The 24,436-nt window shown below is 45.5% G+C and overlaps 1 protein-coding gene across 1 annotated transcript in view; it reads left to right on the top strand.

The window, feature by feature from the left end:
* pcdh15b (protocadherin-related 15b) overlaps positions 1–24,436 on the top strand; it is a 1,866,923-nt gene that overhangs the window by 1,670,549 nt on the left and 171,938 nt on the right. The window contains exon 28 of the mRNA XM_070875055.1: positions 8,979–9,106. Coding sequence (XP_070731156.1) covers positions 8,979–9,106 — 128 coding nt within the window. The remainder of the gene's footprint in view (positions 1–8,978; positions 9,107–24,436) is intronic.

Here is a 24,436-nt window from a genome sequence, read left to right on the forward strand (position 1 = left end):
TTGCTTCTGGTCCTGCCTAGGTACAGACCATCCAGTTTGTACTGGTCCCACCTCCCCCAGAACCAGTTCCAGTGCCCCAGGAATTTGAATCCCTCCCTGCTGCACCACTGCTCAAGCCACATCACGCAATGGTGTAAACTTTACTCACGTCGCATCACTTCAGGGTCTGCAAATGCTTACGTAGACATCCGGGGGGTGCTTCCCCACGAGTGTGAACACCTGCCCCTCCATCTCAGTGATGTCGCTGGGAACTGGTGGCCTCCCACCTGTTCACCTCTGCACGGATCTCATCGTCGATAGCTTCTTCTGTAAAAAATCACAGGGCAACATGGCAAGATATCATTGCATGATATCATTGCTCGGTACTGTCACAGAGACTGATACAACACATAACCGACAGATGTAATCATGATTATTATGATAATTTTTATTCTTTACCTAAAGACGTACACCGTGACTGCAGGCTTTGACTGCAACATTCCCGGTAAAAGTGAAAGACCTCACATCTGCTGATAGTCACTCATGACTCTTACAAATCAAATTATATAAATATATAAGTACATGTAAATAAATGTACTACTTACTCTTGTGGATCCAACAAGGTCGTTCCATGGTTTGCGGCATCGGTTGCCCTCACACACATTGTTGGTCGCCGACGAGACCACCTCTGCTATCTTGGCCCATATCTTCTGGTAGGCCTTTAGGGTGGGCTTCCCACGCCCTCCTTGGGTCAAATCACCCCAGCGTAACTCGACCTCCTGCAGGAGGGAGGCATTTGCCTTGTCCGAGAACCTCCTCGCTCTTTTGCGCCCTGCAATGTGTTCCTCTCCCACCTCACTGCTCTCGCCAGCATCAGTCTCCACAGCATGCTGTGTCGCCTCCTCCTCTCCCTCCATTATAGGCATCAAATTTGGTCAAATATCTGGCTGGTAACAGCTAATTTTTTTTTCCCAATTTGCTTAAAGCGCTAAACTTTCCCTCCTTCCTTCCAAAACAGCCACACCACACCCATGCACGCCTTCACTCCCTCTCAGCTCCCTCGCAATTTGTCTCCTCTTCTGCGCATGTCATGATGATCCTTGACCTCCAGAATCGCGGGAATTGAGCATTGCCTTGCTGTTGCTAATGACGGCGGCACTTTACGGCAGAAGGTCAGAGAGATTTAACACTACCGTCCATTTCATATCGCTCGCAATAATGCCCAATTTCAAAAATGGAGATGAGGGGCTTTGAGAATGGGCGACAAGCCGACGATCTGAAAACCCATTTTTACCGCCCACGCCAGAAATACCGCCCATTTTTGGGCGATCTGCACAAAATTGTCAAATCTAGCCCATCGAGTTTGACAGGAATGGTTAGGAGAAAAACAAAGTACTTTAGAAGATGTTATAGAAGATAGTGATAAAAAGTAGCAAAATCAGGAAATGTATAGAAACATATTGGGCCCAAAATTGTGGTCAGAGGCTTCCTTCGTATGAACGCATCTGAAAAAAATTCAAGAAACTATCTATCGGTCCTGGAGAAACGTAGGTTTCCGGTCTGATGCCTTCATTCACTGCGCAGCGTACGGAGATCTGTCTTCCACGTATGGACATCTATGTTGCAATCACGTGTGCCTGGACCACCAATTACTAGGTAGTATTCTCATTGATAAAAATGGGAGCTTTGTTTGTACAGGCTCACATTACTATCAATGAAAATAACTCCCTAAAACAAGAAACACAGCACAATAAATAAAAAAAAAACACCTCATATATTTAAAATTAATTGAAATTAGATGTAATGAAATGTTTTTGAAAAAAAAATACTTTTTGGACATTTTTTTAATATGTTTCAATCGGGTTAAATTTAAACTAACGTTCTTAAACTAATTCTTAATGCAATTTTCATCCCAATGTATCAAAGGAGAAGGACTGAGGGGGGAAGTTTTTGAGGACGAAGGCATCAATGAGGCAGTTGCCTGTGAATGGAAACTTAGAATGAATGGGAAATGAAACAATTGGACCTTTTAGGAAACCTGGTTTATACTTTTGGTTAGATCGGGACCATTGAACATTTTCAGAATCGGAAAAAGAATAATCTCATTCTTTTCTTGATTGACCCCAACACCATCTTCACACCATACCTATCTATTCCTTTTTTTCCTGAAACAAATCTAGATGTCTCCTAAACATCTGTATTTGTTACAGTGGACTCCATTACTGACTGGTATGCTGTTTCAGATTTACTAGCAGGCAGTATAAGTGTTCAAGTATTCAAGTCAGTGATTCTGGAGAGGTCCCAGCAGATTGGAAAACCGCAAATGTAATGCCCCTATTTAAAAGGAGCCAGACAAAAAGCAGGAAATTATCGACCAGTTAGCCTAACATCTGTGGTTGGGAAACTGCTGGAGTCCATTATTCAAGAAGCAATAGCAGGACATTTGGAAAAGCAAAATTCAGTCAGGCAGAGCCAGCATGGATTTATGAAGGGGAAGTCATGTTTGACAAACTTGCTGAAATTCTTTGAGGATGTAACAAACAGGGGAACCAGTGGATGTGATGTATTTGGACTTTCAGAAGGCATTTGACAAGGTGCCATATGAAAGGTGACTGCACAAGATAAAAGTTCACAGGGTTGGGGGTAATATATTAGCATGGATAGAGGATTGGCTGACAAACAGAAAACAGAGAGTTGGGATAAATGGTTCATTCTCGGGTTGGCTATCAATAACTAGTGGGGTGCTGCAGGGATCAGTGCTAGGACCCCAACTATTTGCAATCTATATTAATAACTTGGATGAAGGGACCGAGTGTAACGTTGCCAAGTTCGCTGACGATACAAAGATGGGAGGAAAAGCAATGTGTGAGGAGGACACAAAAAACCTACAAAAGGACATAGACAGGCTAAGTAAGTGGGCAAAAATTTGGCAGATGGAGTATAATGTTGGAAAGTGTGAAGTCATGCACTTTGGTAGAAAAAAAATCAAAGAACAAGTTATTATTTCAATGGAGAAAAATTGCGAAGTGCTGCAGTACAGTGGGACCTGGGAGTCCTGGTTAGTATGCAGGTACAGCAAATGATCAGGAAGGCCAATGGAATCTTGGCCTTTATTGCAAAGGGGATGGAGTATAAAAGCAGGGAAGTCTTGCTACAGTTATATCGGGTATTAATGAGGCAGCACCTGGACTACAGCATACAGTTTTGGTTTCCATATTTAAGAAAGGATATACTTGCTTTGGAGGCAGTTCAGAGAAGGTTCACTAGGTTGATTCCAGAGATGAGGGGGTTGACTTATGAGGAAAGGCTGAGTAAGTTGGGCCTCTACTCATTGGAATTCAGAAGAATGAAAGGTGATCTTATTGAAATGTATAAGATTATGAGGGGGCTTGACAAGGTGGATGCAGAGAGGATGTTTCCACTGATGGGGGAAGACTAGAACTAGGGGGCATAATCTTAGAATAAGGGGCCGCCCATTTAAAACTGAGATGAGGAGAAATTTATTCTCTGAGGGTTGTAAATCTGTGGAATTCGCTGCCTCGGAGAGCCGTGGAAGCCGGGACATTGAATAAATTTAAGACAGAAATAAATATTTTTTAACCGATAAGGTTATGGGAAGCAGGCACGGAAGTGGACCTGAGTCTATGATCGGATCAGCCACGATCATATTAAATGGCGGAGCAGACTCGAGGGGCCGTATGGCCTACTCCTGCTCCTATTTCAAATGTTCTTCTAATGATTTGGATGTGGCTTGGAGTTCCAGCTCTGTTGCTGAGTTCTGTGGATTTACATTAGCTAGAATTGGACCCAACAAAGTCACCAAGTCTCTGGTGACTTCACCTATTCGCTTCTGCATTGTAAGTTGTAGAATGTGCAAGATACAATTGCAAGGATTTTAATAAGTGTTCTAAATCAGCAGTCTTGTCAGATTCATGGAACAGAGGTCGGAAGAAAAATCTATCCATTTGATAATTAAGTTATTTTCTGAGCATTGATGCTATAAAACACTGAACTAATTTAGAACAATCTTGATGTAAATAATACTTCATGCTACATAAAAGATTTAGCTTGAATAAGATTGAAACTTTAAATGCAGCATATGAACTTGCTTATTTTCTAGTGAAGACAGTGATTATGGATTATAAGCTTTGTGTATGCAAATTGCTTGTGATCTATTAGAAATTATCAATAATGAAAAAATTGAAAGCATTATTTTGTGGAAATTGGTTAATACAGAATGATACATTCAGAACTTTTTAAACCGTATGCATTAAATAAGCTGCACACATTTGGGTAGCACTCCAATGAGCGCTTGACATTGTTTTCTGAGTAAACAGCTAACAAAATACTTAAGTATAGAAATTACGTAAAAAAACACTCCACAATTTTCACAAACAGCACAAATTCCACGTGGTAAATGCCCAAATTATGAAGAAATAAAATAAATTGGATCAGCTTTAGTTTTTTTCTGGCAATGAGAGGGCTAAACCTGCAGCTCAAAATTAAATACAGGGCCAGAGTTATCTTTCTCTCCCTGGGGTAAGATGCTTCAGGCTTATAAGCATTTTCTGAAGTATAGTGCCTCCTAATTAGTTGACTGAGAATATATTAAATCCAGTGGATTGTGTTCAAGAAGCATGAGACTTTCATTCATAATCACAATGCCTTGCACAAGTAACTAACCTGTTGGACCCCAGTGAGGTGCTCATGTTTGTAGTTAGTCATGTATATAATTAAGCAAATTTCCAGTTATTTGTCATGTTGATCATATTCATAAATGCTGGAACATCGAGAAATACTGGGTTTGAGTTTCCCCCTGAATCTTCCGTTTCCACATTATTTTCATCTTTTCTAAGTTATATTTTATGCATGGGGACACACTACTCAAATTAAAAGTGACAAGTTAAATATCTATGTGTTGGAGGATTCTGGGTACTGAAGACCAATAGTTCTAACTGATTAATTAATCTCAGTCCTGAAGTATCTTTACTGATAACGTTTGAGAAAACAGTTCTACTGATTATTGGAGCTCCTCGTTTTTTGTGATCAATTTGTGTTGATTTTTTTTTCCTGCAAACATTGCTTTCTGGAAGAACATTTATTGAAATGGCTCACTTCTTAAACAGCTAATAGTCGTACCAAAGAAAGATTTTACGGCTGAGGTTACCCTGAGAGATAGATTGGTAAGGGTTTACATTTATTATGGGCCTTTTTATTTATTTTATCTCAGTCATACACATGGTGAAATAAGTTTACACTCAAAATCATATTTTTCCCTATAATGTTGTGACAAGGGGCCCAAATTTGCCCAGGATTTGCTGTTTTTTTTGGAGCAATTTGATTTTTCTGGAGTATCTTAAAAATCCCCATTCTGCACATTTAATTTGCACCAGTGTAAGTGAATTAGTTAGGATTTTTTTTTGTTTCGTTTTTTTTTCAAAAGGGGGCATTACCAGCCACCTACTCCCGTTTTGGCAATTTAAGCCAGTTTCGATAGCAAATAGTTGCTCCAAACTAACTTAGGTCAGTGTATGTGCCACGTGGCTGCACAGAAAACCCTTGCGGAGAGTTAATAAATCAGCGCAGGTAGCCAGAGATAGTGGGGGAAGCATAAAAACCATCAATAATAAATAAAAAATAAAACTTAAGTACTACCTTCCTAACTTGGCCCGGGAAGTCAACGGGCCGACTCCGACTCCTCTCCGACTCTCTCCGACTCCGACTCCTCTCCGACTCTCTCCGACTCCGACTCTCTCTTTGACTCCGACTCTCTCTCGGGGACTCTACGAGGACTTCTCTCCGATGACTTCCAGGACTCCTCTCTGAGAACTTCTCTCCGAGGACTTCCAGGACTTCTCTCTGAGAACTTCTCTCCGAGGACTTCCAGGACTTCTCTCCGGCGACTTCTCTCCGAGGACTTCCAGGACTTCTCTCTGAGAACTTCTCTCCGAGGACTTTCAGGACTTCTCTTCGAGGATTTTTTAGTTTCATTTTATTTTTCAAAAGGGGGCGTTACCAGCCATCTACGTCCTTTTTGGCCATTTAAGCCAGTTTGGACAGCTAATAGTTGCTCCAAAATAACTTAGGCCAGCGTATGTGGCCACTTGTGGCCGCACAGAAAACCCCTGTGGAGAGTTAAGAAATCAGTGCAGGTAGCCAGAGATGGGGGTGGGGGAAGGGAAGCGGAGAGGACCTTGCAAAGCCCAAAACACCTTCACAACAACATTCAAGAAGGATAAAGGGGAACCAGTGGGTGTGGTTTATTTGGACTTCTAGAAGTCATTTGACAAGGTGCCACATAAAAGGTTACTGCACAAGATAAAAGTTCACGGGGCTGGGGATAATATATTAGCATGGATAGAGGATTGGCTAACTAACAGAAAACAGAGAGTCGGGATAAATGGTTCATTCTCGGGTTGACAACCAGTAACTAGTGGGGTGCCGCAGGGATCAGTGCTGGGACCCCAACTATTTACAATCTATATTAACGACTTGGAAGAAGGAACTGAGTGTAACGTAGCCAAGTTTGCTGACGATACAAAGATGAGAGGACACAAAAAATCTGCAAAAGGACATAGACAGGCTAAGTGAGTGGGCAAAAATTCGACAGATGGAGTATAATGTTGGAAAGTGTGAGGTCATGCACTTTGACAGAAAAAAATCAAAGAACAAGTTATTATTTAAATGGAGAAAGATAGCAAAGTGCCACAGTACAGCAGGACCTGGGGGTACTTGTGCATGAAACACAAAAGGTTAGTATGCAGGTACAGCAAGTGATCAGGAAGGCCAATGAAATCTTGGCCTTTATTGCAAAGGGGATGGAGTATAAAAGCAGGGAAGTCTTGCTACAGCTGTATAAGGTATTGGTGAGGCCACATCTGGAATACTGCGTGCAGTTTGGGTTTCCATATTTACGAAAGGATATACTTGCTTTGGAGGCAGTTCAGAGAAGGTTCACTGGATTGATTTCAGGGATGAGGGGGTTGACTTCTGAGGAAAGGTTGATTAGGTTGGGCCTCTACTCATTGGAATTCAGAAGAATGAGAGGTAATCTTATCAAAATGTATAAGGTGATGAGGGGGCTTGACAAGGTTGTCACCTTGTCAGAGGTGTCCTCTTTCAGGGGGCTTGATGAGGTGGATGCAGAGAGGATGTTTCCACTGATGAGGGAAACTAGAACTAGAGGGCATGATCTTAGAATAAGGGGCCACCCATTTAAAACAGAGATGAGGAGAAATTTCTTCTCTCAGAGGGTTGTAAATCTGTGGAATTCGCTACCTCAGAGAGGTGTGGAAGCTGGGACATTGAATAAATTTAATAAGAAATAGACAGTTTCTTAAACGATAAGGGATAAGGGGTTATGGGGAGCGGGCGGGGAAGTGGAGCTGAGTCCATGATCAGATTAGCCATGATCTGATTGAATGGTGGAGTAGGCTCGAGGGGCCATATGGCCGACTCCTGCTCCTATTTCTTATGTTCTTATGACTTCTCTCCGAGGACTTCCAGGACTTCTCTCCAAGGATTTCTCTCTGACGATTTCCAGGACTTCTCTCCGAGGACTGACTTCTCTCTCCGAGGACTGACTTCTCTCTCCGAGGACTGACTGCTCACTCCGAGGACTGACTGCTCTCTCCGTGGACTGACTGCTCTCTCCGTGGACTGACTGCTCTCTCCGTGGACTGACTGCTCTCTCCGTGGACTGACTGCTCACTCCGAGGACTGAATTCTCTCTCCGAGGGACTTGACTTCTCTCCGAGGGACTTGACTTCTCTCCGAGGGACTGGACTTCTCTCCGAGGGACTGGACTTCTCTCCGAGGGACTGGACTTCTCTCCGAGGGAAGGCAGCGGCCGGCCTGTGTGGCAGGCCACTCGGCCCAGTATAGGGGCGGGAAGCATTGGGTCCCACGCTGCAGGCACGCATCATCACAATCATGGGAAGAGCTACTGCGCATGCGCGAACGCTCTACTGCGCATGCGGACAGCTGCCGGCATTCTTTTAGGCGCAGGGCCCTAGCTCCACTTCCCAATGGATTCGCCACGCCGTGCCAAGCTGCGGGAGAGTCGGCCAAGGGGCCAGAATCCCGGGACATCTTTTTGGCACCGTTTGGATCGTAGGAATTCAGCGCATTTCACGTGAGTGCGCCGGAAAAACGGGAGGGTCAAATTTAGGCCCATGATGCTGGAGTTAAGTTAATTACAGCTGTCCCCACCCTTATTTATCTTCCCTACTTCCCTTGAGACATTAAATAATGCTGGGATACAGATCTTGCTCTATTGACATCCTTCTAGAATTTTATCCAAGTGACTACTTTCCATCTGCGAGCCCAGATAGTGAGTGAGTGGGGGAGGGGGGTGTGGTGTCATTATAACCAAGCATGACCGATATCACCCAAAATCTACACATGAGCATTTTCTAGCACAATAGTGATTAAGAACTTTAACCCTGGCTACCTTCACACCTACCCCAACCTCTAAACAACATTTCGACACTCGACGAAGAATGCCGAGTCCATTTGTCGACCACTCCAGCAGAAATGGGATGACTCAGCGTAAGCTCAGTAACATAACACATGGCGCATTGCCTGTTGAGCCACCAGGTCAGTACGCTGATGATGATCTATATACTTTAATCGGGGCTGTATTTGCAGGCAAATGTTGGTTGATGTAATGAAGAATTTCAACGTGCCAATACTGAGTACCAAATAAACTGCGCAGTGATGGGGTAGAGCATGTATTCAAATGCAATTGTGCATAACACACTTAAAACAACTAACCTATAAATAAATTGAGATAAAATTCAAGAAATTAATCAATCTCCATTGGCTGCAAAGATGTGTGATCAGCTCACAACTGCAGAACAGTGGAGTCCATTACTTCAGCAGCAGCCTTCAAAAATGGACTACGATACTTGTCTTTTTCATAATTTATAAGTTTAAATAATGCACATCTATCAGTGAGCTTCAAACAGAAATCAGCAATTTCAAATTTTCTCTTCCAGCAAACACAGCTAAGGTTTTCATTGAGGTCCAAGATGAAAATGACCACATCCCTGTTTTCACCAAGTCTCTCTACCTGGGTGGGGTGACTGAAGATGCCAAGACATTCAGTACCGTGCTGCGTGTTAAGGTGAGTGAAGATGCTGAATTTGCTGGATAATGGGGATTCAACAATAGCATTCATTACTTGGTTATTGTGAAAAGCAATAGAAATTCTGAGTTGTGTCTGACTTGATCTAAGTCTTAAGCTTGTTGTACTGCTATACAATCCAGATAGACAGTATTCGTGCAAAATCATCTTCAGACATTAATCCCTGCAAAAAATTGAAAGTTATGTTGCGATACATTTTCCCGGTAGTCCTTCCCATGTACAGTTGAATCCTCTTACTTCAACAATTTTTACTTGAGAAAAATAGAATTTTTGTAGTCATTCAAATTGAGAAATGCAAATAAAACAAAAGGCATGTTTGTACAATTTCATTTAAAATTGCAGGTAATTAAGCAACTTGAAATTCAAAGGAGTAGACTGTACTTCAATGACAAAAATGATTTTAGATAGATTTGCATCATTATATATAATAAGTATAGACTACAAAAGTTGCTACTGGCTTTAAGATGCATTGAAGTTGGAGGTTTTTAAGTTTTCTGTCCTTTTGTGCATCAGTTTACCAGCAATCATATCAAACTGCACATTTAATAAAGATTTGGCTTGACAATGTACTTAATTATAGGATAATCTAAAAATTAATTTGGATATAGATTTATGTGACTGTTCGTTTCTCCTAATAATCAAAAAGTGAATATTAAAGTTGGAACTAATACTGTAATGGCAGTGATAGCAACAGTTGCTATTTTTGTGATATAACTGAACTAAGTGGTCAACACATCTGAATTGTACCTTTCTGATCCTTTCCATTGTGGAAAGGAAAATTGGGCGGGGTGTATATCGGGCAGGATGTACAATGGGCGGGGTGAGTATCGGGCGGGGTGTATAACAGGCAGGGTGTATAATGGGCAGGGTGTATAATGGGCGGGGTGTATAACGGGCGGTGTGTATAATGGGCGTGGTGCGTAATGTGGGGTGTATAATGGGCGGGGTGTATAACGGGAAGGGTGTATAATGGGGGGTGTATAACGAGCAGGGTGTATAATGGGCAGGGTGTATAATGGGCGGGGTGTATAATGGGCGGGGTGTGTAATGGGGGGTGTATAACGGGTGGGGTGTATAATGGGCGGGGTGCGTAATGTGGGGTGTATAATGGGCGGGGTGTATAACGGGAAGGGTGTATAACGAGCAGGGTGTATAATGGCCGGGGTGCGTAAAGGGCCGGGTGTACAAGGCGTGTTGTACAATGGGTGTGGTTCATAAAGGGCGGGGAGCATAATGGGCGGAGTGTATAACAGGCAGGTTGCATATTGGGCACAGTGTACTAGGGCGGGGATATATAACAGGCGGGGAGCATAATGGGTACATAATGGGCGGATTATACAACGGGCAGGGTGTATATATCAGGCGGGGTGTAAATATTGGGTGGGTAGTATAACGGGTGGGATGGATATCGGGCGGTGTGCATATCGGGCAGGGTGTATATCGGGCAGGGTGTGTATCGGGTGGTGTGTATATTGGGCAGGGTGTATATCGGGCAGGGTGTTTATCGGGCAGGGTGTATATCGGGCGGTGTGTATATCGGGCGGGATGAATATCGGGCGGTGTGCATATCGGGCAGGGTGTATATCGGGCAGGGTGTATATCGGGCAGGGTGTATATCGGGCGGTGTGCATATCGGGCAGGGTGTATATCGGGCAGGGTGTATATCGGGCAGGGTGTATATCGGGCGGTGTGTATATCGGGCGGGGTGTATATCGGGCGGGATGGATATCGGGCAGGGTGTATAATGAGTAGGATGTATATTGGCGAGGTGTATAACAGGTGGGATGTGTATCGGGCGGGGTATATATTAGGCAGGATATATATCGGGCAGGTTGTATATCGGGCGGGGTGTGTGTCGGGCGGGGTGTGTGTCGGGCGGGGTGTGTGTCGGGCGGGGTGTGTGTCGGGCGGGGTGTGTGTCGGGCGGGGTGTGTGTCGGGCGGGGTGTATATTTGGCAGGATATATATCAGGCAGGTTGTATATCGGGCACGCTGTACATCGGGCGGGGTGTATATCGGGTGTGATGTGTATTGGGCGGGATGTATATCGGACGGGGTGTGTAGCGGGTGGGGTGTGTATCGGGCAGGATGTATATCGGGCGGGGTGTATAATGGGCAGGATGTATATCAGGCGGGGTGTGTAGCGGGTGGGATGTGTATTGGGCGGGGTGTATAATGGGCAGGATGTATATCGGGCGGGGTGTGTAGCGGGTGGGGTGTGTAGCGGGTGGAGTGTATAATGGGCAGGATGTATATCGGGCGGGGTGTGTATCGGGCAGGGTGTATATCAGGTGTGATGTGTATTGGGCGGGGTGTATAATGGGCAGGATGTATATCGGGCGGGGTGTGTACCGGGCAGGGTGTATATCGGGTGTGATGTGTATTGGGCGGGGTGTATAATGGGCAGGATGTATATCGGGCGGGGTTTGTAGCGGGTGGGGTGTGTAGCGGGTGGGGTGTATAATGGGCGACCATACTGCTGCCACCAATTTACTGCCACACAAAGTGAAAATGATCCCAAACAACGACAACAACAACAACTTGTATTTATATAGTGCCTTTAACGTAGTGAAACGTCCAAAAGTACTTCACAGGGGTCTTATGAGATAAAAGAATTTGACACAGAGCCGTATAAGTAGAAAATAGCGCAGGTGGCCAAGAAATAGGTTTTAAGGAGCATCTTGATGGTGCAAAGAGAGGTAGCGAGGCGGGGAGTTCCAGGGCTTGGGGCCTAGGCAACAGATGGCAGAGCCACCAATGGTTGAGCGATTATAATCAGGGATGCTCAAGAGGGCAGAATTCGAGGCACGCAGATCTCAGACGGGGTTGTGGGGCTGGAGGAGATTACAGAGATAGGGAGGGTGAGGCCGCAGAATGATTTGAAACTAAGGATGAGAAATTTGAAATCGAGACATTGCTTAACCGGAAGCCAAGCACAGCGAGCACGGGGCTGATGGGTGAGCGGGACTTGGTGCAAGTTAGGACACGGGCAACTGAGTTTTGGATCAGCTCTAGTTTACGTAGTGTAGAGTGTGGGAGGCCAGCCAGGGGTGCTTGGAATAGTCAAGTCTAGAGGTAGCAAATGCATGGATGAGGGCTTCAGCAGCGGATGAGCTGAGGCAAGGGTCGAGACGGGCGATGTTATGGACGTAGAAATAAACGGTCATAGTTATGCTGCGGATATGTGGTCGAAAGGTAATTTCAGGGTCAAATATGACACCAAGGTTGCGAACAGTCTGGTTCAGCCTCAGAAAGAATTTGGGGCGAGGGATGGAGTCGGTGGCTAGGGAACAGAGTTTGTGGCAAGGACCGAAAACAATGGCTTCGGTCTTCTCAATATTCAATTGGAGAAAATTTCTGTTCATCCAGTTGGGCAAGTAGTCTGACAATTTAGAGACTGTGGAGGGGTCGAGAGAAATGGTATTAAGGTAGAGCTGGGTGTCATTAGTATACATATAGAAACTGATGCTGTGTTTTTTGAATGATGTCGCCAAGGGGCAACACATGAGAAATAGGAGGGGGCCAAGGATAGATCCTTGGGGGATACCAGAGGTAAAGATGCGGGGGTGGGAAGAGAAGCCATTGCAGGTGATTCTCTGGTTACGATTAGATAGGTTAGAATGGAACCAGGCGAGTGCAGTCCCACCCAGCTGGACAGTGGAGAGGTGTTGGAGACTGATGGAGTGGTCAACCATGTCAAAGGCTGCAGACAGGTTCAGAAGGACGAGGAGGGATAGTTTGCCTTTGTCACAGTCACAAAGGATGTCATTTGTCACTTTGATGAGAGCGGTTTCGGTACTGTTCAAGCGCGTCTACCGGATTGGAGGGATTCAAACATGGAATTGCGGGAAAGGTGGGCACGGATTTGGGAGGCAACAGTTCAATGTTCAAGGACTTTGGAGAGGAAAGGTTGGAGGTTGGAGATGGGGCGGTAGTTTGCGAGAATGGAGGGGTAGAGGGTTGTTTTTTTGAGGAGAGGGTGATGATGGCAGATTTGAGGAAGAGGGGGGCAGTACCTGAGGAGAGAGAACCGTTAACAATGTCAGCTAACATGGGAGACAGAAAAGGAAGTGGGTGGTCAACAGTTTGACGGGAATAGGGTCAAGGGAGCAGGAAGTGGGTCTTATTGACAGGGTGAGCTCGGAAAGGTCATGCAAGGAAATCGGAGAGAAGCTGGAGAAAAATGCGAGGTCAGGGTTAGGGCAAGGGGGATCCTTCGAGGAAGTTTGGCCCAATGGGCTCGGGAAAGGAAGGGAAGAGGCAGAGGCGGCAGAATGAATGGTCTCAATCTTAGAGACAAAGAAGTGCACGAGCTCCTCACATGTAATGTCGGAGGTGAGGGTGGAGACTGGGGAGAGGGGTTTAAAACGACGGTTTGCAATGGAGAATAGAAGCCGAGATTTATCTTTCCATTCCAGAATGTTTCTAGAATAGTGAGTGATTTTGGCAGATGAAAGCAGGACCCGTTAATGCTTTATGTGGGCGATTCATATCTGGCGGTGAATGGCTAAACCAGTTATCCACCATTTCTGTTCAAGTCTGCGTCCCTTGGACTTAAGGGAGTGAAGATAAGGGCTGTACCAGGGGGAATGGCCAGGGTGAGAGAGAGTAATGGTTTTAATCGGGACTACAGTATCAAAGGTGGTGGCGAGGGTGTGGCTGAGCAGATCGATGGCTGCAGAAATGTCACGCTGAATGGAGGGACAAAGGCTGGACAGTTGGGAATTCATAAGTGCAGTTGTAAGAGAGTTGGAAGAGAGTTTTTTCCAAGGGACACAGAAGGAGGTAAGTTTGCGGGGTGGAAGGGGGATGTGGGTGGAGAGTGATACGAGGAAGTGTTCAAAGATGGCTTTAGGCCACAAGAGATGGCAAGGTCAAGGGGATAGCCGTGAATATGGGTCGGGGAGTTTACCTGGAGGGAGAGATTAAGGGAGGATTGGATGCGAGTGAACTGATAGGAGAGAGACCATGATGAATTGAGATGGAGGTTGAAATCGCTGAGGATGAGAAGTCATTCGGTGGAGAGGCAGAGGGAGGAAGGTCCCTGAAGAAATATTGGTAATATTTTCATGGTATTTGGGTGAGCGGTAGAGAAGAGAAGGGGTGAGAGGGGTGGAATAGGGTGAGATGCTCAATGGAGGAGAAAGTGGCGGAGGAGTAGGGGGACAGACCAAGGTGTGATTTGCTGATGAGCGCCACACCGCCACCACGGCGATCTGAGCGGGGCAAGTGGTGGAAGGTATAGTCAGGCGGGGAGGCTTCATTTAAGGGTATGACCTTCAACCCAGTTTCCGTCAAAGCTATGACGTCGATGCCATCATCCACGATAAGCTCACAGAATGGGTAAGCCCTTGTTCGCAAGTGAACGGACATTCTGGAGGGAGATGCAGAGAGGGTGGCTGCCCCACTGCCTGCGTCCACAGGGTCACGGGGGGGAGGGCGGTGGTGAGTTGGACGGGGAGGTGATTGGCAAGGTTAGCCCCCAGTGGGCGGCTGGGCGGTAAGGTCGGCGAGAGAGTCGGATGGGTCAGTTGGGGTTGCTGCTCGTAAGGAGGCAGCGATGGGTGCCTCGATGGGCCCTTCGTAGGATATCAAGAGAGGCACAGGGGGAAGCTGTGAGCTTATCTAGGATGTAGTCAAGCCTGGGACGGCGGTAGAAGAGTAGGAAGGTCGAAGAGTGATGAAGGATTGGGGTAGGGATTTGGGTGGGCAGAGTATCCAAGAGAGGAGAGCTGAAAGGAGGCATGATGATGGGAGAACGGTCAGAGAGGGATAAAGAGAAAAGGAAAGAAGGGTAAAATTGGAGAAGTATTTAATGGCTTGCGTCTGGAGCGGCAGCCAAAGTGCGACACGAATGGACAGGGGAAAAGCTCAGATTACATAGGCCTGTTTATACTTCCTACATAATCCCTGCCCTGCTCGCAGTCACCTGGGAAGGCACAAAACTAGAGAGAAAACAACACAAGTTATTATTGTGGTCCAACAAAAAGTTTGAACTTACTTCTGTTAAGCCCATTACATGCAATTTTAGGTACTAGTGTGCATCTTTCATAAGCAGGAGTTAATTTTCAATCTAAATCTGGACGCAAAACAGCTTTATGGATTGGACGCCCGATATAGAAATCGCCCGATTTTCCACAATGCCAGTTTTATGCCCAAACGGTAAGTTAAAAGTCTACCCCATAGTTCTTATAATGCTCTCGAATGTAAAAACTGTTATGCAGCATCATGACGCATTTGAAATCAGGCACGGAACCTACTTGGGCCTACCATAAGTTCACAATCTGAGCTCGGAAGTTATACACACCCTCGTAGGAGAAAGGGGAAATCAAGGGGTAAATCCCACCAGGAGGCACTTGGATATCTTTGAGCAGTTGCCTCAAATGTGAAATGCTTAGAATTCTTAAGAGCAGGCGATTGCCTCCCTTCTTAGCCAGGGAGTAGTGGTGCTGGCAAACCTCTAAGGACACATATCATCTGCACCAGTAACATTCTTCACTCCAACCAGAAAAAGATCCCAAGTGGGTCATAGTTATTGTTCCCTCTCAGCTGTGTGCACACGTGCGTGGCTGCTCAGTAATCTGCAAGGTCCCACGCAGGCCGCTCACAAGCTTTTACATTGGAAATACCATGCAGGCACAGAAGTTTAAAGGGCCTGCACATTGAAAGAAACAGATGCAGTCTACAGGGAGCATTGGTCACAGTCAACATTCACTTTAAGTGTAAACACGCAGCCTGGGACCGGCATTTTCAATGTTAAGTTTCGTGAGACTGTGAATGGGCTGCACAGCCCCTTAAAGGGGCCTCGCACGCAAAAATAAATGAGTTATGGCAGAAGAGTGGAAGCTTAGGAATTTCAGGGCCTCTGAAGCTTCAAATAAGGGTTGTGAAATTTCTGTTCAGGCTTAACATCTGACCATTCCAGTGCACTCTTGCCAGAATCAGGCGGGATTGTGCTGGAGGTTCTTGGCCTCCTGGTTTCACCATTAGATGGTACTCTTGCGTATTTTCCACCTGTATTCTACCATAACTGGAGCCGTCTTGTAAATTTGCTGGACCAGCATGGATTTTCAACAGTCAAAAATGGAACAGCAGGTTTTACCTGTGCCCTCCAAAAATGGGTTGTCTGTAATGCACTTTCTCACTTACTTCACCTTACATTAGAAAATTATGAAATATAAAGGGGCCAATTCCACAATTATGCATCTTGCCGAAGATCAGTATTCACAGCAAGTGTCGGTCATGAAATAGGCCCTAAACTCTGTAATTTCCTCCCTCTACCTCTGTGCCTCTCCCTACTCCTTTACGATGCTCCTTAAAATCTACCTCTTCGACGAAACCTTGCCACCTGTCTTAATACCTCCTTCTGAGGCTCGATGTCAAATTTTGTTTAATTGTGCTCCGATGAAGCGACGTGGGATATTTTACTACATTAAAGGCGCTCGATACATGCAAGCTGTTATTGTAAAGTTGTGTTTGCATTGTGTGTGATTTTCCATCCTTGGAAAATTGCCGTCAGTGCTCTTGCAAATTTGTGATTAGCCACTCACTGCATGCGAAGCTCTGCCAGGGTATGGGGTCTCAAACATTTCCCCCTTAAATAGCAACGACCTTATTGTTAACATCAAAGGTGCAGTGAAAAGGTTACCATTGTATTAAGTTAAATTCATTTCAAGCCTGCTTCTGCAGCAGTGCATTAGAAAAAAAAATCCCCATAAATGACTGATTAAAATTGCACATCTCTCAGTCGATGAGTTTTCCCTTGTAATGGTTTGGGGTCGATAAACTTATGTTCAAGGTAACTACTTTTGAACTTCTGATTTTATTGAAAATGGCTTCCTTCTGGAACACAGTTCTTTTGGGCCACAAAGACAATGGTGGGTCTCATGGTCCCTTTGGAATCTGTCTGTGCCACCTTGGCATACCCGGTGACGGCTAGACACCTACCTCACCCATCCTAGAACACGACTCAAGTGAAACTGTCACTATCCTCTGCAAAAGACGCAGTTTCCCAATGGCAAAATACAACCCACCCCAGAAACAAATGTGTCAGTGAATAATCAGTGGGACATGCACACTTGTCGCAGGTACTGTACAGGTCTAACTGGAGCGATGGAAATACACAGCACACTGAAGCCTCTTTCTGGAATCTTCCATAACTAAAGCACGCACACATCCCAGGTCACCACTCAAGAAGGAAAGAATAGGACAATTAGAAAGAGACCACGGAAAAGATAATGACCCAACCCCATAAGTCCACCACTGCACTAAGACAGGACCCTTGAGGACGAATGTGCAATCTTGTTGTGCGAGGCCCCTTGGGGAAAAGTGACCATAATATGGTAGAATTCTTTATTAAGATGGAGAGTGACGCAGTTAATTCAAAGACTGGGGTCCTGAACTTAAAGAAAGGTAACTTCGATGGTGTGAGACGTGAATTGGCTAGGATAGACTGGTGAATGGTACTGAAAGGGTTGACGGTGGATAGGCAATGGCAGACATTTCAAGATCACATGGATGAATTTCAACAATTGTACATCCTTGTCTGGCGTAAAAATAAAACGGGGAAGGTGGCTCAACCGTGGCTAACAAGGGAAATTGGGGATGGTGTTAAATCCAAGGAAGAGGCATATAAATTGGCCAGAAAAAGCAGCAAACCTGAGGATTGGGAGAAATTTAGAATTCAGCAGAGGAGAACGAAGGGTTTAATTAGGAGGGGGAAAATAGAGTATGAGAGGAAGCTTGCAGGGAACATAAAAACTGACTGCAAAAGCTTCTATAGATATGTGAGGAGAAAAAGATTAGTGAAGATAAATGTAGGTCCCTTGCAGTCAGAATCAGGTGAATTTATAATGGCGAACAAAGAAATAGCAAACCAATTGAACAAATACTTTGGTTCTGTCTTCACTAAGGAAGACACAAATAACCTTCCAGAAATATTAGGGGACCGAGGATCTAGCGAGAAGGAGGAACTGAAGGAAATCCTTATTAGTCAGGAAATTGTGTTAGGGAAATTGTGGGATTGAAAGCCAATAAATCCCCAGGGCCTGATAGTCTGCATCCCAGAGTACTTAAGAAAGTGGCCCTAGAAATAGATGCATTGGTGGTCATTTTCCAACATTCTACAGATTCTGGATCAGTTCCTATGGACTGGAGGTTAGCTAATGTAACCCCAATTTTAAAAAAAGGAGGGAGAAAGAAAACACGGAATTATAGACTGGTTAGCCTGACATCAGTAGTGGGGAAAATGTTGGAATCAATTATTAAAGATGTAATAGCAACGCATTTGGGAAGCAGTGACAGGATCGGTCCAAGTCAGCGTGGATTTATGAAAGGGAAATCATGCTTGACAAATCTTCTAGACTTTTTTGAGGATGTAATTAGTAAAGTGGATAAGGGAGCACCAGTGGATGTGGTGTATTTGGACTTTCAAAAGGCTTTAGTGAGATTAGTGTGCAAAATTAAAGCACATGGCATTGGGGGTAATATATTGACAGTCGAGGAGGCGGGAGCTCGGAGCAGCACGAGTCCGGGGTCGGCGAGAGGCCTATAAAGGCTAGCGGGAGTCGAGCAGTCAGTCGAGGAGGCGGGAGCTCGGAGCAGCGCGAGTCCGGGGTCGGCGAGAGGCCTATAAAGGCCAGCGGGAGTCGAGCAGTTCGAGCAGTCAGTCGAGGAGGCGGGAGCTCGGAGCAGCGCGAGTCCGGGGTCGGCGAGAGGCCTATAAAGGCCAGCGGGAGTCGAGCAGTTCGAGCAGTCAGTCGAGGAGGCGGGTGCTCGGAGCAGCGCGAGTCCGGGGTCAGCGAGAGGCGTACCGGTGCAGCTACAGGGAGAAGGCAAAAAAACAAAGGTGACGTCACAGCCTGGGGGGTAAGTGATTGGCTGGTGATTGGTGAGTAGTTTTTCTTTTTCTTCTTATATTGGTCAGTAACTTTTAACATTGTTATTACCAGTTTAAGTGTATCTAAGGGTTAAGACATGGCAGGAGAGCTCGGTCGGGTGTTATGCTCCTCCTGTACCATGTGGGAACTCAGGGACGCTTCCGGTGTCCCTGACGACTATGTGTGCGGGAAGTGTATCCGCCTCCAGCTCCTGACGGTCCGCGTTACGGAATTGGAGCTGAGGGTGGATTTACTCTGGAGCATCCATGATGCTGAGAATGACGTGAGTATCACGTGTAGTGAGTTGGTCTTACCGCAGGGAAAGGGTCCACAGCCAGATAGGGAATGGAAGACCAGCAGGAAGAGTAGAGCAAGGAAGGTAGTGCAGGGGTCCCCTGCGGTCATCCCCCTGCAAAACAGATACACCGCTTTGGGTACTGTTGAGGGGAATGACTCATCAGGGGAGGGCAGCAGCAGCCAAGTTCATGGCACCGTGGCTGGCTCTGCTGCACAGGAGGGCAAGAAAAAGAGTGGGAGAGCGATAGTGATAGGGGATTCAATTGTGAGGGGAATAGATAGGCGTTTCTGCGGCCGCAACCGAGACTCCAGGATGGTATGTTGCCTCCCTGGTGCAAGGGTCAAGGATGTCTCGGAGCGGGTGCAGGACATTCTGAAATGGGAGGGAGAACAGCCAGTTGTCGTGGTGCACATTGGTACCAACGACATAGGCAAAAAAAGGGATGAGGTCCTACGAAACGAATTTAAGGAGCTAGGAGCTAAATTAAAAAGTAGGACCTCAAAAGTAGTAATCTCGGGATTGCTACCAGTGCCACGTGATAGTCAGAGTAGGAATCGCAGGATAGCGCAGATGAATACGTGGCTTGAGCAGTGGTGCAGCAGGGAGGGATTCAAATTCCTGGGGCATTGGGACCGGTTCTGGGGGAGGTGGGACCAGTACAAACCGGACGGTCTGCACCTGGGCAGGACTGGAACCAATGTCCTAGGGGGAGTGTTTGCTAGTGCTGTTGGGGAGGATTTAAACTAATATGGCAGGGGGATGGGAACCAATGCAGGGAGACAGAGGGAAACAAAAAAGAGCCAAAAGCAAAAGACAGAAAGGAGATGAGGAAAAGTGTAGGGCAGAGAAACCCAAGGCAAAGAACAAAAAGGGCCACTGTACAGCAAAATTCTAAAAGGACAAAGGGTGTTAATAAAACAAGCCTGAAGGCTTTGTGTCTTAATGCAAGGAGTATCCGCAATAAGGTGGATGAATTAATTGTGCAAATAGATGTTAACAAATATGATGTGATTGGGATTACGGAGACGTGGCTCCAGGATGATCAGGGCTGGGAACTCAACATTCAGGGGTATTCAACATTCAGGAAGGATAGAATAAAAGGAAAAGGAGGTGGGGTAGCATTGCTGGTTAAAGAGGAGATTAATGCAATAGTTAGGAAAGACATTAGCTTGGATGATGTGGAATCTATATGGGTAGAGCTGCAGAACACCAAAGGGCAAAAAACGTTAGTAGGAGTTGTGTACAGACCTCCAAACAGTAATAGGGATGTTGGGGAGGGCATCAAACAGGAAATTAGGGGTGCATGCAATAAAGGTGTAGCAGTTATAATGGGTGACTTTAATATGCACATAGATTGGGCTAGCCAAACTGGAAGCAATACGGTGGAGGAGGATTTCCTGGAGTGCATAAGGGATGGTTTTCTAGACCAATATGTTGAGGAACCAACTAGGGGGGAGGCCATCTTAGACTGGGTGTTGTGTAATGAGAGAGGATTAATTAGCAATCTCATTGTGCGAGGCCCCTTGGGGAAGAGTGACCATAATATGGTGGAATTCTGCATTAGGATGGAGAATGAAACAGTAATTTCAGAGACCATGGTCCAGAACTTAAAGAAGGGTAACTTTGAAGGTATGAGGCGTGAATTGGCTAGGATAGATTGGCGAATGATACTTAGGGGGTTGACTGTGGATGGGCAATGGCAGACATTTAGAGACCGCATGGATGAAGTACAACAATTGTACATTCCTGTCTGGCGTAAAAATAAAAAGGGGAAGGTGGCTCAACCGTGGCTATCTAGGGAAATCAGGGATAGTATTAAAGCCAAGGAAGTGGCATACAAATTGGCCAGAAATAGCAGCGAACCTGGGGACTGGGAGAAATTTAGAACTCAGCAGAGGAGGACAAAGGGTTTGATTAGGACAGGGAAAATGGAGTACGAGAAGAAGCTTGCAGGGAACATTAAGGCGGATTGCAAAAGTTTCTATAGGTATGTAAAGAGAAAAAGGTTGGTGAAGACAAACGTAGGTCCCCTGCAGTCAGAATCAGGGGAAGTCATAACGGGGAACAAAGAAATGGCGGATCAATTGAACAAGTACTTTGGTTCGGTATTCACTAAGGAGGATACAAACAACCTTCCGGATATAAAAGGGGTCAGAGGGTCTAGTAAGGAAGAGGAACTGAGGGAAATCTTTATTAGTCGGGAAATTGTGTTGGGGAAATTGATGGGATTGAAGGCAGATAAATCCCCAGGGCCTGATGGCCTGCATCCTAGAGTACTTAAGGAGGTGGCCTTGGAAATAGCGGATGCATTGACAGTCATTTTCCAACATTCCATTGACTCTGGATCAGTTCCTATGGAGTGGAGGGTAGCCAATGTAACCCCACTTTTTAAAAAAGGAGGGAGAGAGAAAACAGGGAATTATAGACCGGTCAGCCTGACCTCAGTAGTGGGTAAAATGATGGAATCAATTATTAAGGATGTCATAGCAGTGCATCTGGAAAATGGTGATATGATAGGTCCAAGTCAGCATGGATTTGTGAAAGGGAAATCATGCTTGACAAATCTTCTGGAATTTTTTGAGGATGTTTCCAGTAAAGTGGACAAAGGAGAACCAGTTGATGTGGTATATTTGGACTTTCAGAAGGCTTTCGACAAGGTCCCACACAAGAGATTAATGTGCAAAGTTAAAGCACATGGGATTGGGGGTAGTCTGCTGACGTGGATTGAGAACTGGTTGTCAGACAGGAAGCAAAGAGTAGGAGTAAACGGGTACTTTTCAGAATGGCAGGCAGTGACTAGTGGAGTGCCGCAAGGTTCTGTGCTGGGGCCCCAGCTGTTTACATTGTACATTAATGATTTAGACGAGGGGATTAAATGCAGTATCTCCAAATTTGCGGATGATACTAAGTTGGGTGGCAGTGTGAGCTGCGAGGAGGATGCTATTAGGCTGCAGAGTGACTTGGATAGGTTAGGTGAGTGGGCAAATGCATGGCAGATGAAGTATAATGTGGATAAATGTGAGGTTATCCACTTTGGTGGTAAAAACAGAGAGACAGACTATTATCTGAATGGTGACAGATTAGGAAAAGGGAAGGTGCAACGAGACCTGGGTGTCATGGTACATCAGTCATTGAAGGTTGGCATGCAGGTACAGCAGGCGGTTAAGAAAGCAAATGGCATGTTGGCCTTCATAGCGAGGGGATTTGAATACAGGGGCAGGGAGGTGTTGCTACAGTTGTACAGGGCCTTGGTGAGGCCACACCTGGAGTATTGTGTACAGTTTTGGTCTCCTAACTTGAGGAAGGACATTCTTGCTATTGAGGGAGTGCAGCGAAGGTTCACCAGACTGATTCCCGGGATGGCGGGACTGACCTATCAAGAAAGATTGGATCAATTGGGCTTGTATTCACTGGAGTTCAGAAGAATGAGAGGGGACCTCATAGAAACGTTTAAAATTCTGACGGGTTTAGACAGGTTAGATGCAGAAAGAATGTTCCCAATGTTGGGGAAGTCCAGAACCAGGGGTCACAGTCTGAGGATAAGGGGTAAGCCATTTAGGACCGAGATGAGGAGAAACTTCTTCACCCAGAGAGTGGTGAACCTGTGGAATTCTCTACCACAGAAAGTAGTTGAGGCCAATTCACTAAATATATTCAAAAGGGAGTTAGATGAAGTCCTTACTACTCGGGGGATCAAGGGTTATGGCGAGAAAGCAGGAAGGGGGTACTGAAGTTGAATGTTCAGCCATGAACTCATTGAATGGCGGTGCAGGCTAGAAGGGCTGAATGGCCTGCTCCTGCACCTATTTTCTATGTTTCTATGTTTCTATGGATAGAGAACTGATTGGCAGACAGGAAGCAAAGAGTAGGAATAAACGGGTCCTTTTCAGAATGGCAGGCAGTGACTAGTGGGGTACCGCAAGTTCAGTGCTGGGACCCCAGCTATTTACAATATACATTAATGATTTAGATGAAGGAATTGAATGTAATATCTCCAAGTTTGCAGATGACACTAAACTGGGTGGCAGTGTGAGCTGTGAGGAGGATGCTAAGAGGTTACAGGGTGACTTGGACAGGTTAGGTGAGTGGGCAAATACATGGCAGATGCAGTATAATGTAGATAAATGTGAGGTTATCCACTTTGATGGCAAAAACAGGAAGGCAGAATATTATCCGAATGGTGACAGATTAGGAAAAGAGGAGGTGCAAAGAGACCTGGGTGTCATGGTACTTCAGACATTGAAAGTTGGCATGCAGGTGCAGCAGGTGGTGAAGAAGGCAAATGGCATGTTGGCTTTCATAGCGAGGGGATTTGAGTATAGGAGCAGGGAGATCTTACTGCAGTTATACAGGGCCTTGGTGAGGCCACACCTTGAATATTGTGTACAGTTTTGGAAGGACATTCTTGCTATTGAGGGAGTGCAGCAAAGGTTCACCAGACTGATTTCCGGGATGGCAGGACTGACTTATGAAGAAAGACTGGATCGACTAGGCTTATATTCACTGGAATTTAGAAGAATGAGAGGGGATCTCATGGAAACATATAACATTCTGACGGGATTGGACAGGTTAGATGCAAGAAGAATGTTCCTGATGTTGGGGAAGTCCAGAACCAGGGATCACAGTCTAAGGATAAGGGGTAAGCCATTTAGGATCGAGATGAGAAAAAACTTCTTCACTCAGAGAATTGTGAACCTGTGGAATTCTCTACCACAGAAAGTTGTTGAGGCCAGTTCGTTAGATATATTCAAAAGGGAGTTCGAGGTGCCCCTTACGGCTAAAGGAATCAAGGGGTATGAAGAGAAAGCAGGAATGGGGTACTGAAGTTGCATGATCAGCCATTATCATATTGAATGGTGGTGCAGGCTCGAAGGGCCGAATGGCCTACTCCTGCATCTATTTTCTATGTTTCTCTGTTTGATATCCGCTGACCCAGACACTCTCACCAATTTATCTTGACCCCAAGACATTTCCATATATCCAATGAGCACACCAACGTACCAACTAAACGAATGTACCAATGTTCTCTCCTGAAAGAACCATGTGAAAAACTATTCTTCGACTGAGAATGAAGACATTTATCATTCCTTGAATCGAAAAGAATTGTATATTTTTCAAAATTAGCCAATATTT

The sequence above is a fragment of the Pristiophorus japonicus genome, chromosome 3 (genome assembly GCF_044704955.1).
Source record: "Pristiophorus japonicus isolate sPriJap1 chromosome 3, sPriJap1.hap1, whole genome shotgun sequence".
Classification (NCBI taxonomy): Eukaryota; Metazoa; Chordata; class Chondrichthyes; family Pristiophoridae; genus Pristiophorus; species Pristiophorus japonicus.